Source organism: Uranotaenia lowii, chromosome 3 (assembly GCF_029784155.1).
Source record: "Uranotaenia lowii strain MFRU-FL chromosome 3, ASM2978415v1, whole genome shotgun sequence".
Classification (NCBI taxonomy): Eukaryota; Metazoa; Arthropoda; class Insecta; order Diptera; family Culicidae; genus Uranotaenia; species Uranotaenia lowii.
The window spans coordinates 174,334,627-174,347,016 of NC_073693.1; the positions used below are offsets into that span (position 1 = coordinate 174,334,627).

At 36.3% G+C, this 12,390-nt stretch overlaps 1 protein-coding gene across 7 annotated transcripts in view; it reads right to left on the reverse strand.

Moving 5' to 3' along the window:
* Positions 1 to 12,390, reverse strand: part of LOC129758711 (SCY1-like protein 2) — a 248,924-nt gene that overhangs the window by 159,698 nt on the left and 76,836 nt on the right. For all 7 annotated transcript variants that reach the window (XM_055756307.1, XM_055756305.1, XM_055756306.1 and 4 more), the window contains exon 4: positions 4,670 to 4,807. In XM_055756307.1, the coding sequence (XP_055612282.1) occupies positions 4,670 to 4,807 (138 nt within the window). The remainder of the gene's footprint in view (positions 1 to 4,669; positions 4,808 to 12,390) is intronic.

Genomic DNA, 12,390 nt, shown 5'->3' on the forward strand with positions numbered 1-12,390 from the left:
TATCTGAAGAAGTTCTAGACAAATCGCCACATGTAAACATTACATTACTAGGCACTATCACTACAAATTTCATCAATTTTCATCGATCCGCTCAAAAGTTATCAACGAGTGAAATTGTTGCATTTTTTTCCTAACTACGGAGTGGTTCTTTTCTCTTCATGGTTGGGCCGATACTCTTGCTTCGATATTTTGAAACAATTCATGTTTTTTTTAATATCTATTTCTTTAAATATGAATCAAGGATAGAGTTATGCGGGATTCAGTGAAAGATTCTTTCGTGCGAATGATTTAAGATTGCATAAATAGTGGCTCCAGAGAGTAGGTCAGCTTTATCTCACATACTGAAGTTTTTGTTTCTGTTTAATGGATTTTTTTGCCAATTTTTAAAATTATTGATTACCGTCACTTGGAGTCAATTTTTTTATCCTTTTATAGTCGTTTTACCAGATCTATTGCGTTCGCGACTTTATGTCAACGTTGCAGTTGGCGTAAAGTTTTTGAAAAGCTTATACGATACAACTGTGTTCGATGTTTACTATTGGACTCAGAGATGCCAATGTGCTTGATTTTTCAGGCATTGCCTGATTTTTCGAGGCTTTGCCTGACAACCTGAAAAGCCATTGAATTTGACTGATTTTTGAAAATATGCCTGATTTTGCCTGATTTTTGCGATTGTCATGAAAAATGGGTAGTGAGGAACTGAGGAACTGGAGTAGGTACCATAGCTGAAGTGAAAAAGTGAAAATGTGGCTGAATCAAAGCAATTGAAACATTCCAGTTAATTCATATTTAAAAAAATAAATGGAATCTTTTGATAGCTTGATGCAGTACAATAATTAATCCACATATTAGAGAGAAAATGAGGAGCGATGACCAAAAAAAAAGGTCATCACTTTGAGCGAAATTTCCGTTACTTTAATAGGTTTGCCAGATACTTTTGGAAAAAAGCGGGACATTTCACGAAAAAAAGCGGGACACAGCGGAAAAAAGCGGGACATTTAAAAAAATTAAAATATCCTTAATTGTGAAGCTAAACTTATACTCCAAAGTTGATCATAGAAAGAAAACTAATTTTGTTTTTTACGCAGATTGATTTTGCTCAGTTTTTCTTACATGACTTCCATTTACAGTGATTTTTGCCATATACACCGTTTTTTTTTCACGGTTCTCGCAAACTAACACGTTATTTGCGAGAAAATATTTCAAGTCGTTCATGTGAACGGCGGATTTCATACCACGTTAAAAACCATTGAGTAATTTTTAACAAAAAATACTTTTTTTGGTAATTTGTTCAAACGTTTGAAAACATCAAGAAAACTTCCATCTTTATATACATTGGATAATATTTGGAAATTCAACTAAGATTCCGGCGTAGAAGTTTATCTCTATAATTCTATAATTTATAATTATCTGGAGGCAACTTCAACGATATTTTTTATACATTGGCTTACGTGCTGCAAGAACACTTAACTGAATCAGAATCTTAGATATATTCTGTATTGTCTCATATAAGCTATGAAAAAATGCTGCTTATTTTTGATAAAAAAAATGATTTGAAAAATTTTCTGTTCATCATAGAATTCAAATTGAGACAAAAGTTTGATTTTTCCGGAGTCAGTCAGTTAACTTTGTAAAAGTTTTCAAAGAAAAAAAGGGGGACATTTTGAGGAAAAAGCGGGACAGCGGGACATTCAACAAAAAAGCGGGACATGTCCCGCTTTTTCGGGACGGATGGCAACCCTACTTTAACGTAGCCTGATTTTGCCTGATTTTTATATCGCCAGTTCCCGAATTTTTGAAAAATAATGTTGGCAACCCTGATTGGACTCGAACTCGACAGGGCAGGAGGTAACTGACTTTGCCATAAAAAATTTTTAAACTAAAATCATAATAACAGAAGTTAAAAAAAAAACCTGTGATGCAAAAAATCACATTCCAGCGTGCGTCTAGCTCAGAAATGTTTCAAAACTATAAAAATAATGTATATGAAAATAAATGACAAATTCCCGAAAAATATCATTTTACCAACATTTTTTGAATATTTTTGAGAGGATTGCTTTTCCGTTACAATACAAAGCATAGCCATTGATTGCAGATTATTTATACAACATTAAGGGCTTCAATCATATGCGTTTTACTGTAGTATTTAAAAGAAAAGCTTCACAACGTCTGCATTTGCTTATTGTTGAATCAAGAATCCAAATTTTCAGATTGTCAACATATTAAAAGGTTCCTTTCCATTTTTTATACAATTTTTTTGAAACTCCGTAAAAAAATGGATCTTTTTTTGTCTAGACATGAATGTGCAAGTGAAGCATTTCTCAGGTGTTTAACACCTATTTTCTGTAATTTCAGTTATCAAAACGATTGTCTACGGAGATAGCTATCAGCGTATTGTTTGCTACTTTCTTATGTAAAACATACTGTTCCAATAACAATATCACGCTTCGGCCAATACTTTCCCAAAAGTTTTTCTCTTCTATTTTTAAAGCGCCACATATTCCTTATAGAAAAGTAGATTACGGATTCGGTCTTCCGTCATTCGCATTAAGACTCTTTTCGTCAGCCTTTGAGTTTATTTCTTTATTTTCTTCCTTGATCACTTCACATCACTTTTTTAAAGCATCCTTCCGCGCTTTGAAAAAGCTTTTCTGGCCCGTGACAACCAAAAAACGATATGCTCGTTTCTTTATAATCACTATTCCAATCTCTACTTCTTCGACCTAAAAACTCGATTTTTAAAATGATTTTCTAACTAAACCCAGAGAAAAAAATCCCAGTCGAAATAAAAACAACGCGTTTCGTTGACAGCACAACTACGAATGTCGAGTTTATTTCAAACGATCTCAACAAAATTTGACTCTTTAACTCTCGAATACTTTTTCAAAGTCAACGAAACAAAGTAGCTGATCAAAATTTCATTATCACACTTGTTTTTGTCAATCTCAAATATCTTTTTTTTTTTTCATCCAAGCTCTCTTGAAGTTTGTGTGTGAATTTCAGCTGACAACCATTTTTCGAACCATTTGAAACTTCCATCATCCTCATTTAAAAGACTTCATGGCCAAATATTAAATGACACCAGACTTTCATCTGCGCATTTTAGCGACTTTAGTTCATAACTACAATTCTTTACCTGCCTTATTGGCAGAATGGAATCAGACTTCTAAATGTGCATTTAAGCACCTGAAAAATGAATCTTAAGAAAAACATACCTGAACCCTTTTGCTTTTATCCAACGCAAAGGTTCTTTATCCTCGTCGCCAATGTAGTATCGGGAAAACAGAATAAGTTTGTAACTTTACAAGAGAAGCTTCATGACGTCTGCACTTGCTTATAGTTGAAACAAGAATCCCAATTTTCATGTTGTCAACATATTAAAAGGATACTATGATTTACGATACCACAATCACAAAACCAGATTTCATGTTTCGGGGTAACTTTGATCAACATGATTTCAACGTATTCCAACATTTTTGAAAATTATTTTTTTGGTGTTTTTCAGTAAAAAAGGCATAAACACATCAATTACAGATTTTTTTGCCAACAGCAATTTAGGCTGTTTTTAGATTTTCTTTCAAAAACATTTATAATAGGAATATGAACAATGAAGTTGCATACATTCAGGGGGAGAAAAATATGAAAATTGGTTAAAAGTTTTGGCTACAAAAACAAATTAAATTTTACCTTCAATCCCCTAGGCCCTTCCACTATTCTCATTTTCTTTTTTTTCTTCAAACTAGTCGGAAATAGTCGAACTTTTACATATAACATCACGTTTGCTTTTTGGTGCTATTATTTCATCAGAAGAGGTGTCTGTTTGTGAGCCCTAAAAATATACATATTGTAAAATATTGAAATTAAACCAAATTTTTCCTATTTTAAATTCAGTTTGTAGGCGGTAACGTAGACTCTCGATGAGCTCCTGCAGACCAAGCGATAGGTGTCTAGAAAAAAAATACAAAACGCACCTCACCTTCCGTGGAGGTCACGTTTTGCAGGCTGGTATCCATTATGTGACGGTCACGGAAATGGAAGGGGATATCAACAATGAAATAAGTGTACAGTGGGAGCGAGGCGTGGGGTAGAAAGCTTTTCGAAATAAAGAAGAAAAGAAACTTCAACCCAAGAATGGACGACAAACAACGCCAATAACAGCAACATGATTGGCAACAGCGAGAAGCAGAAGGAGAAGAACAAAGTTTTTCATCTTGCTCCAGAATCCACCGATCAATTATTTAATTGGGTTTTCATTTCAAAGCAACTCGAGGAGGTGGAAGAATGTTCTGGGAGTTGCCAGAGCTCTTCGGCATCATATGATACAAAGCGATTCCAGCGGAAACGAAGCTTCGGTTAATGAGGAATTTTGTAGAATCCTTCCTATTGAATGGATCTAAACCCACTCCAACGGGAATTATTGGTATTGTCAAAGTCTCTTGTTGCTCCTATTCCTTTTTTTGTTGGATGAATGAAAAAAGGCTTTCATGAATAATACAGCTGACTACGTAAATTTTGTCTTCTCTGCCAATGTGATTGATTTGCGGTTTTGAAATCGTGCATTGACAAAAGTAAAATTTACGCAAGTCCATATTGACATTTATCAGGAATCAATTATTTGCTTCTTACAAATGATTCTTAGTTAATTAAAGAGATCAAGGAGAAAGCTTACCTGCAAAATTCCATATTTGAGCTCCATGTCAAGGAAAGTGTACTCTTTGGCATGTGCCGGCCGATTCGAAGGGGAGTTGTTTTGAATTTGTTGTGAGGCACCGGTGCTAGGAGGTCCAGGAACTGTTCCCACGCTTTCCTGTGAATAATTAAGAATAGAATTCGTTAGACTGGGATTAATTGAAGCTGTAGCTGTTTGACATGAAAAAATAATATTATAGAAGGAATCACTGACTGCCTGCCAATCCCGAAGAGCCATGGGAAGAGGGCGACAATTGGTATTTTTATCCGGGCGGACGTGAAGGCTACACGACAACCTCAATTAGGATATCATAAATGGCGTGGGAAATTTCCCACTAATGAGGATCATTTTGCTATGAAAGCACTTTCATCGGACCATTACGCTTTTATGTACCGAAGCAGATCTTCCATTGAATCGATTGATTGACAGAGGTTGGTCTGGTGGGTTGACCTGACTCGGAAAACCCATCGACGCCCATAAGACCGCTTATCAAAATAGCCATTGTCGTGTTTGCTGCACAGAAACAGACATTAACGGGCTGGGGCGTTTCGCTTAAACGTGATGTTTGCGGGTTGTGATTTATCAAATTGACGGATGAAACCAGAAACCGTTAGAGTGCTTTATTTTTCTGAAAATTATTGGTTTTCGAAGAAGGTTGTGACACTGGTTAGTATTAAATAATTGGAAATTGGACTCATAACACAGGTCTGCACAAAATGGTCGTAGTTTCAGTAGTTCCATGGATAAGGAAACTGTTTTAACTAAATTTTGAATGTCGAATAATTAAATTTAATTGATTTTTTCATACTTTTAAAACTGCTTTAGTTATTGGAAAAAATCAACGAGTTCTATCCAGTTATAAAATAAACATTGAAGTGTTCATATTTCTTATATTAAACTGAAGAGCAGGCATATCAAACTAGTCATTTGAGGGCCTCACGCGGTTATTTTATTTTATTTTTTAAATATGTCTTTATTAGTCTTTCAATCATTACATTCAAGCTGTATTATAACAGTTAATTAGGTGTTCAGATCAATTACGACCAGTTCAACTCTTTGATTAAGTAAATTCTAAACATTGTTTATTTAATTCAAATTTGCTATAGCAAGACATTATTTGATTTACAGGAGAATATCCTGTAGAGCAAAAAATATATAAACTTAAGCCTAAACTATATCCTAAAAACTAACTTAATTGTAAGGAGAACGAATCTCTACGATGGAAGACTGCATCGATTTGCCCCTGAAGTTGGAGATGATGTTGTTGGCCATATCTTCGATCGATTCAATGCCCGCAATTCGATGAAGATCTTGAGTGCTGTGCCAAGGTGGAAGCCGCAAAATCATTTTCAGAACCTTGTTTTGAATCCTCTGGATGGATTTTTTCCTTATCGCGCAGCAGCTAGACCAAATCGGAACTGCATACATTATCGCTTGTCGGAACACCTGTTTGTAGATGAGCAACTTATTCCTCAGGCAGAGTCGGGATTTCCTGTTGATGAGAGAATAAAGAGATTTAGTGTATTTATAACATTTAGATTGAATATCTTCAATGTGATTTTTAAAAGTAAGATTCCGATTAAGTGTGAGTCCGAAGTACTTCACGTGATCAGACCATTCTAATGAAACCCCATTAAAAATTATGTAATGATTTTCATTAGGTTTTAAAAATTCAGCTCTTGGCTTATGGGAAAATAAAATAAGTTGAGTTTTAGAAAAGTTAGCAGAAATTTTCCATAATTTCAAGAAATTCATAAAGGAATTTCAATTTTGTAGCAATCTACTGCGCACCACTTGTAAATTTCTACCTTTGGCTGAAAGCAAAGTGTCGTCAGCAAATAATCTACCTTTTCCTTCGGGTACATCAGGAAGATCAGAAGTAAAAATATTGTATAAAATTGGCCCAAGGATACTGCCCTGAGGGACACCAGCTCTAGTGGGTGTTCTTTCAGAGCATGAATTTTTATAGCTTACTGGTAAGGTTTGGCTAGTCAAGTAATTTTGAATAATTTTAGTGAGATATACAGGAAACCCAAATCGAGCTAATTTAGTTACTAAACCTTTGTGCCAAACACTGTCAAATGCTTTTTCAATATCTAGAAGAGCAACAGCAGTTGAATAACCTTTAGATTTGCTAGCGTTATTGAAAGTTGATGTGTAGTGGAATGTCCATGATGAAACCCAAATTGTTCATCAGGAAAAATAGAATTCTGATTAATGTGAATCATAATTCTATTCAAAATAACTCTCTAAAATAGTTTACCTAAAGAAGGAAGCAAACTAATTGGTCGATAACTTTGTAACGAATGATTTTGTCCCAACACTCGGCAGCTTAAGCGCCACCTTCGTTAATGAAGGGCTGCGGAGGCGTTCTTTAAGGGTGCCCGGCCTACCTCTCAGGGCAGGTTGAAATTTTAAATCAAACGCTCTCAATCACCAATCAGCGCTTTCAACAACTTCTAAGAAGGGTAGTAACGATTAACCCAGGATCATGGGTGGCAAAACTCTTCAGATCGGCTTGTCCAGTGAAAGAGAGTGCAATTTTTTTCGTTTGCTCCCCCAATCTGTGCGGGGAGAGATACGAATCTTACAAAACAAAGCTATCAAGATGATAAGAAATCTTCCCTTACTACATCCAACTGCACTGCTTTATAATTCAAGAATGCTATCTCTGGATATGCTAAATATCTTTGAACTATGCCAGTACATATACAAAGTTTTAAACAATCTTATCAAACATCAACTAGATTTTTCCCTTACATCTGAATCTCATAGTCATAATACTAGAAGTTCGGCACACATAAATCTGTTAACAAGAAGACTACGAACCACTTTTGCCCAAAAAAGTGTTGTGAATAGAGGAGTTAGCATGTTCAACTCACTTCCAAGTGAACTAAAATGTTTACACAGTAGACTGCCCCAAATTTGTATGGGAAATTTAAAACCTGTGAAATGTTATACGCTGCAGGCTAAAATTGATCCTGGGCCTAGTACAAGATCTCATGCCAAATTTGAGCGAGATTGGACCACGGGAAGGGGTCGCTCAACGAGCCTGAAGTTTGTATGGGATTTTGAGACATTTTGTTCCAGAGGAACATGAAAAACCAGTTTTTCGTCAATAACTTTTGTCTCCTTCGACCGAATACTTTCAAAAACGGGTTTTCTTAAACCCTAGATTATGACAAATATTTCATCAGAAGGTTGCATTTCATTTAAAGTTAAGATAAAAAAGTTATTAAGCTTCAAAAATTGGCTAACTTTTTTAAGGGTGACATTCATCACTGTTTTAATGAGGCGACTAAATGTCCGACCAGGACACTCAATGTGAAATGCATGCCGTTTTGTTAAATAATGACCGATTTTAACCATTGTTGTTGCGCTCGATTCCAAATTTTAATGTTTTTTTAATATTTGAGTTTGGATGATATTCACTTGATAGTTCGGAAAGAAATAAGGGCGGAAAAATGCTTGACAATTAAAAAAAAATTGCATAACCACAGGGGCTTAGGAACATGACTGGACGATTTGTGATGCCAATAAAACAGTTTTTCATCAATAGCTTTGGTTCCCGCTAGCCGATTTCTTTCAAAAACAATTTTTCTAAAAGCTTAAATTATGAAAAATATTTCATCCGAAGACTGCATCTCGATAAGAATTAAGAAAAAAAAAAAGTTATTAAGCTTCAAAAATGGGCTAAACCTCTAATGGTGGTATTCATTACATATTATAACAGCGACCAATGTTATTGATGAAAAACTGGGTTTTCATGTTTCTTCCAAGCAAAATAACTCAAAATCCCATACAAACTTCAAGCTCGTTGAGCAACCCTTCCCGTGATCCGATCTGGCCCAAATTTGGCATGAGATCTTGAGATGTTTCATCTTTTCTACCTAACTCAGGATCTTTTTTTTTCAAAAAATCTATTCAGAATGGTTGTTACTCTCAGACCCAACCACCAAATTTTTTAAGATCGAAAAACGCATGGACCAACGCTTTATGATGCCAATAAAATGATAATTTTTCGAAAAAAGGTCCATTCACATTTTTCTCACGTTTCTATTATATTAGCTGTAGCTTTCTTTTGATAGAGAATGAAGGTGATTCTTTTTATTGGCATCACAAATCGTCCAGTCATGTTCCTAAGCCCCTGTGGTTATGCAATTTTTTTTTAATTGTCAAGCATTTTTCCGCCCTTATTTCTTTTCGAACTATCAAGTGAATATCATCCAAACTCAAATATTAGAAAAACATTAAAAATTGCAATCAAGCGCAACAACAATGGTTAAAATCGGTCATTATTTAACAAAACGGCATGCATTTCACATTGAGTGTCCTGGTCGGACATTTAGTCGCCTCATTAAAACAGTGATGAATGTCACCCTTAAAAAAGTTAGCCAATTTTTGAAGCTTAATAACTTTTTTATCTTAACTTTAAATGAAATGCAACCTTCTGATGAAATATTTGTCATAATCTAGGGTTTAAGAAAACCCGTTTTTGAAAGAAATCGGTCGAAGGAGACAAAAGTTATTGACGAAAAACTGGTTTTTCATGTTCCTCTCGAACAAAATGTCTCAAAATCCCATACAAACTTCAGGCTCGTTGAGCGACCCCTTCCCGTGGTCCAATCTCGCTCAAATTTGGCATGAGATCTTGTACTAGGCCCAGGATCAATTTTAGCCTGCAGCGTATAACTTTTTCAAAAGTCGGGTCATTTGGGGCAGTCTATTACACAGTTTTATGATTTTTAAAAAAGAAGTGAAATTATTCTTGAACCTTAATCAAAACAATTACCCGTTTAACGAAAATCAGCACAGTAGAGTCCTCCCGCTCTTACGAAACCACACTGTACATAGATAGTATGGCTAGTGGAGGGGTGTGATTTTACTATGCTTCTACAACCAAATACCAAAATCTATACTGCACGGACCTCCCAAGAAACAGTTGCCACAAAAGTAACGCGTGACAAGCGCGGTAAACCTTGTCATAACCATGGGCTCTTGGGAGGAGAGGACAGGAAATGGTCTTCACAACCGTGTGCAACCTGGCGTGGGAAATTAAAGTATCACCCCAAATCCATCCTTTACCCTTCCTTTTCCAAACATTTATCCTAAACCCCATTCCCTATTCCTTCCTTCTCTTTCCCTTAGAGGCAGTTAAGAGAGTTTTAAACTTAAGTAGTATTTAAGGAAAAGCAAACACACACTGCACTAAAAATGGTATCACCGTTTAAAGACCGTCAACAGTTTTTCAAACTTCTTCGGTCGTAATAAAGTCGAATAAAGTAAAAAAAAAATCGCACTGAAATCAAGAGTGAGATTGTCAACACATAAGAGTGAGCGAGAGCATTCACATCCGCTGATGAAGAGAATTCCCTTCTCCGGAAAAATCTGTTGCGCATTGTGTTGAGGAGAAATCTCAGAGCTTACTCAGTTTATTCTTGTTACGTTTACGAGAAAAGATGCTGCTCCCCGAATCAAGGTTCCAGAGGTGTCCTGATTTTCTAGAAGCCGTCCTGATCATAATTGCAATTGATTTTGTAATAAAAACGGTTTAACCTCTTAAACCAATGGTAATCTTCGGTTCAGATGATATTTGAACGGTGTTTTTTGGTATAAACAACAAACCACCTAACTTCTCAACTCTTCTGTTGCATAAATTAAGGCGTATACTGCACCGCTATTTCGCCTTAATTTATGCAATCTAAGAAGAGCTGCATTTTATTTCCACCAATCTACTGGTGTCCTGAAAAATCCAGTTTTTTGTTCTTCGCGTTGTCCTGATTTTTTGACTAAACCACCTGGCAACTCTTCTTCGAACGCTACCTTTTGCAAAAAAAAAGAGGCCAAAACAGCTAACAGCTGCGGGCATGATAGCGGGGGAGAAATTGTTGCTATTTTTTCGTTGTGTGGTGGGAGTCTAAATAATTTGTTTCTTCATTTCACTCTGAGGTGTATGACTGAAACACAGGGCGCTCTTTGTTAAGAATTCTCTTTCTCCCACTCAGATGCGAATGCTCTCACACTTGCCGTCCGAGTCACTGACAGCCAGGGTTGTCAACTATTTTTCAGAAAAGTCTGGAAGATTTTTAAAAAATGTCTGGAAATGTGTGGAAATGTCTGGACACCTTAGCTTTGAAGGTGGCGACCTTTTTTTTTTTTTTATTTTGGTCCCCAGATCTCAATGTTGCAATACTATTTTTCTGTCACCATATCACTCACGTGTTATGTCTTGTATGTATGTATGTATGTAGGTAATCCCCAAACCCTATCAGTCACCTATTTTGTCTTAATCTCAATTTGACATACATCTTCAAAGCAATTGCCAATATTAATAGGTTTCGAACACTTATGAATTCATAATTCATAAATTTTAATAATTCCCTGCCATTTTACGCGGTGACCAAATTGAATTTTCATAGTTTCTTAGAACAATTTATGTCCAAACCCAAAAGTCTGGAATTGTCTGGAAGAATTGTCAAAAGTCTGGAAGTCTGGAAACCTGAAAAAATGTCTGACAAAAGTCCAAAAAGTCTGGAAGATCCAGACAAAATCTGGAAGGTTGACATCACTGCTGACAGCTCGTGTAAACTCGGGTACCGAGTGGAGCACGATCAGCGAAAGAGAATTACACTTGGAAGCCAAACTGAAAACAGTGTTGTTTTCTCTCGGCTCTTAGTTGTTTGAGAAGAGCCGACCAACCCTGCCCAGGATAATCGAAGAGGAAATCTCAAAGCGGTGCAATATTCAAAAAAATCTACGATCCCGTCCCAGAAGATTCGCCAATCCTTTCTCAAAACAGGCCAATCGGCATAGATACCATTCAACACAAAAAAAGATCTGGCCTAATTTCATCACTTGTACGTAAAGTCACGTGGTCGAGCTTTTTGAACAATTTTCCCCTTACTAGCTATCAAACCTGATTTCTGGTAGATCTCCTTCCGGGGAACCTGGCATCCCTGGTCGGGCTGTGATGATTTGGCGATTTAGCTTTTCCGATGAAGGGTTTTTTAAAAGATGGAAGCTCTATCACTTGACGATGCTTTTAGCTCGAGAACTGCCCACGCGGTAGCGGTTGTAGCGGAAGTGAGGCGGAAATGTGATCGAGCACCACCTGAGACCGGAATTGCCACGGGAAAATCGTCTGAAACAGTCACTCTTCGGTCGTTCCCGTCGTATCGTCAAACCCGGGGATGGGTGAGTGCCAGGTTTCTCTTTTCGGGAATAGGGTGACCAACTCAAGCGATCAGTTGAGGTTGTGATACATATTTTTATTCCAAAAGTTGGCGATTTTGGGAACTCTAGATTTACGCCCACGTTGAACGATGGGATTAACCTGTTCAACGTTAAAATTACAATCTACTATTGTACAATTATAAGGCCAATATCTTCTTACCTCAAACTCTTCGATAATATGCACCGAAGATTTCTAATGTGATGCACCTACTCGCTCGATTAAGAAAAATCTGACTATAATAATGAGGATCATGAAACACATGTCTTACATATCTTTTTGTAAGCTTTTAATCGAACTCTATTTTTTTTTTATCGAGCAATCAGAACGCTTTTGGAAGCCTATAATATAAATTCTTTAATCTATGAACTGATCAAAAACTTCCTTAACCCTTCATTTCATGATTTTTTATTTTTTCTCGAAAAAATTCTCAATAGTGCGCAATGATGAATACATGAAGGGAAAAATA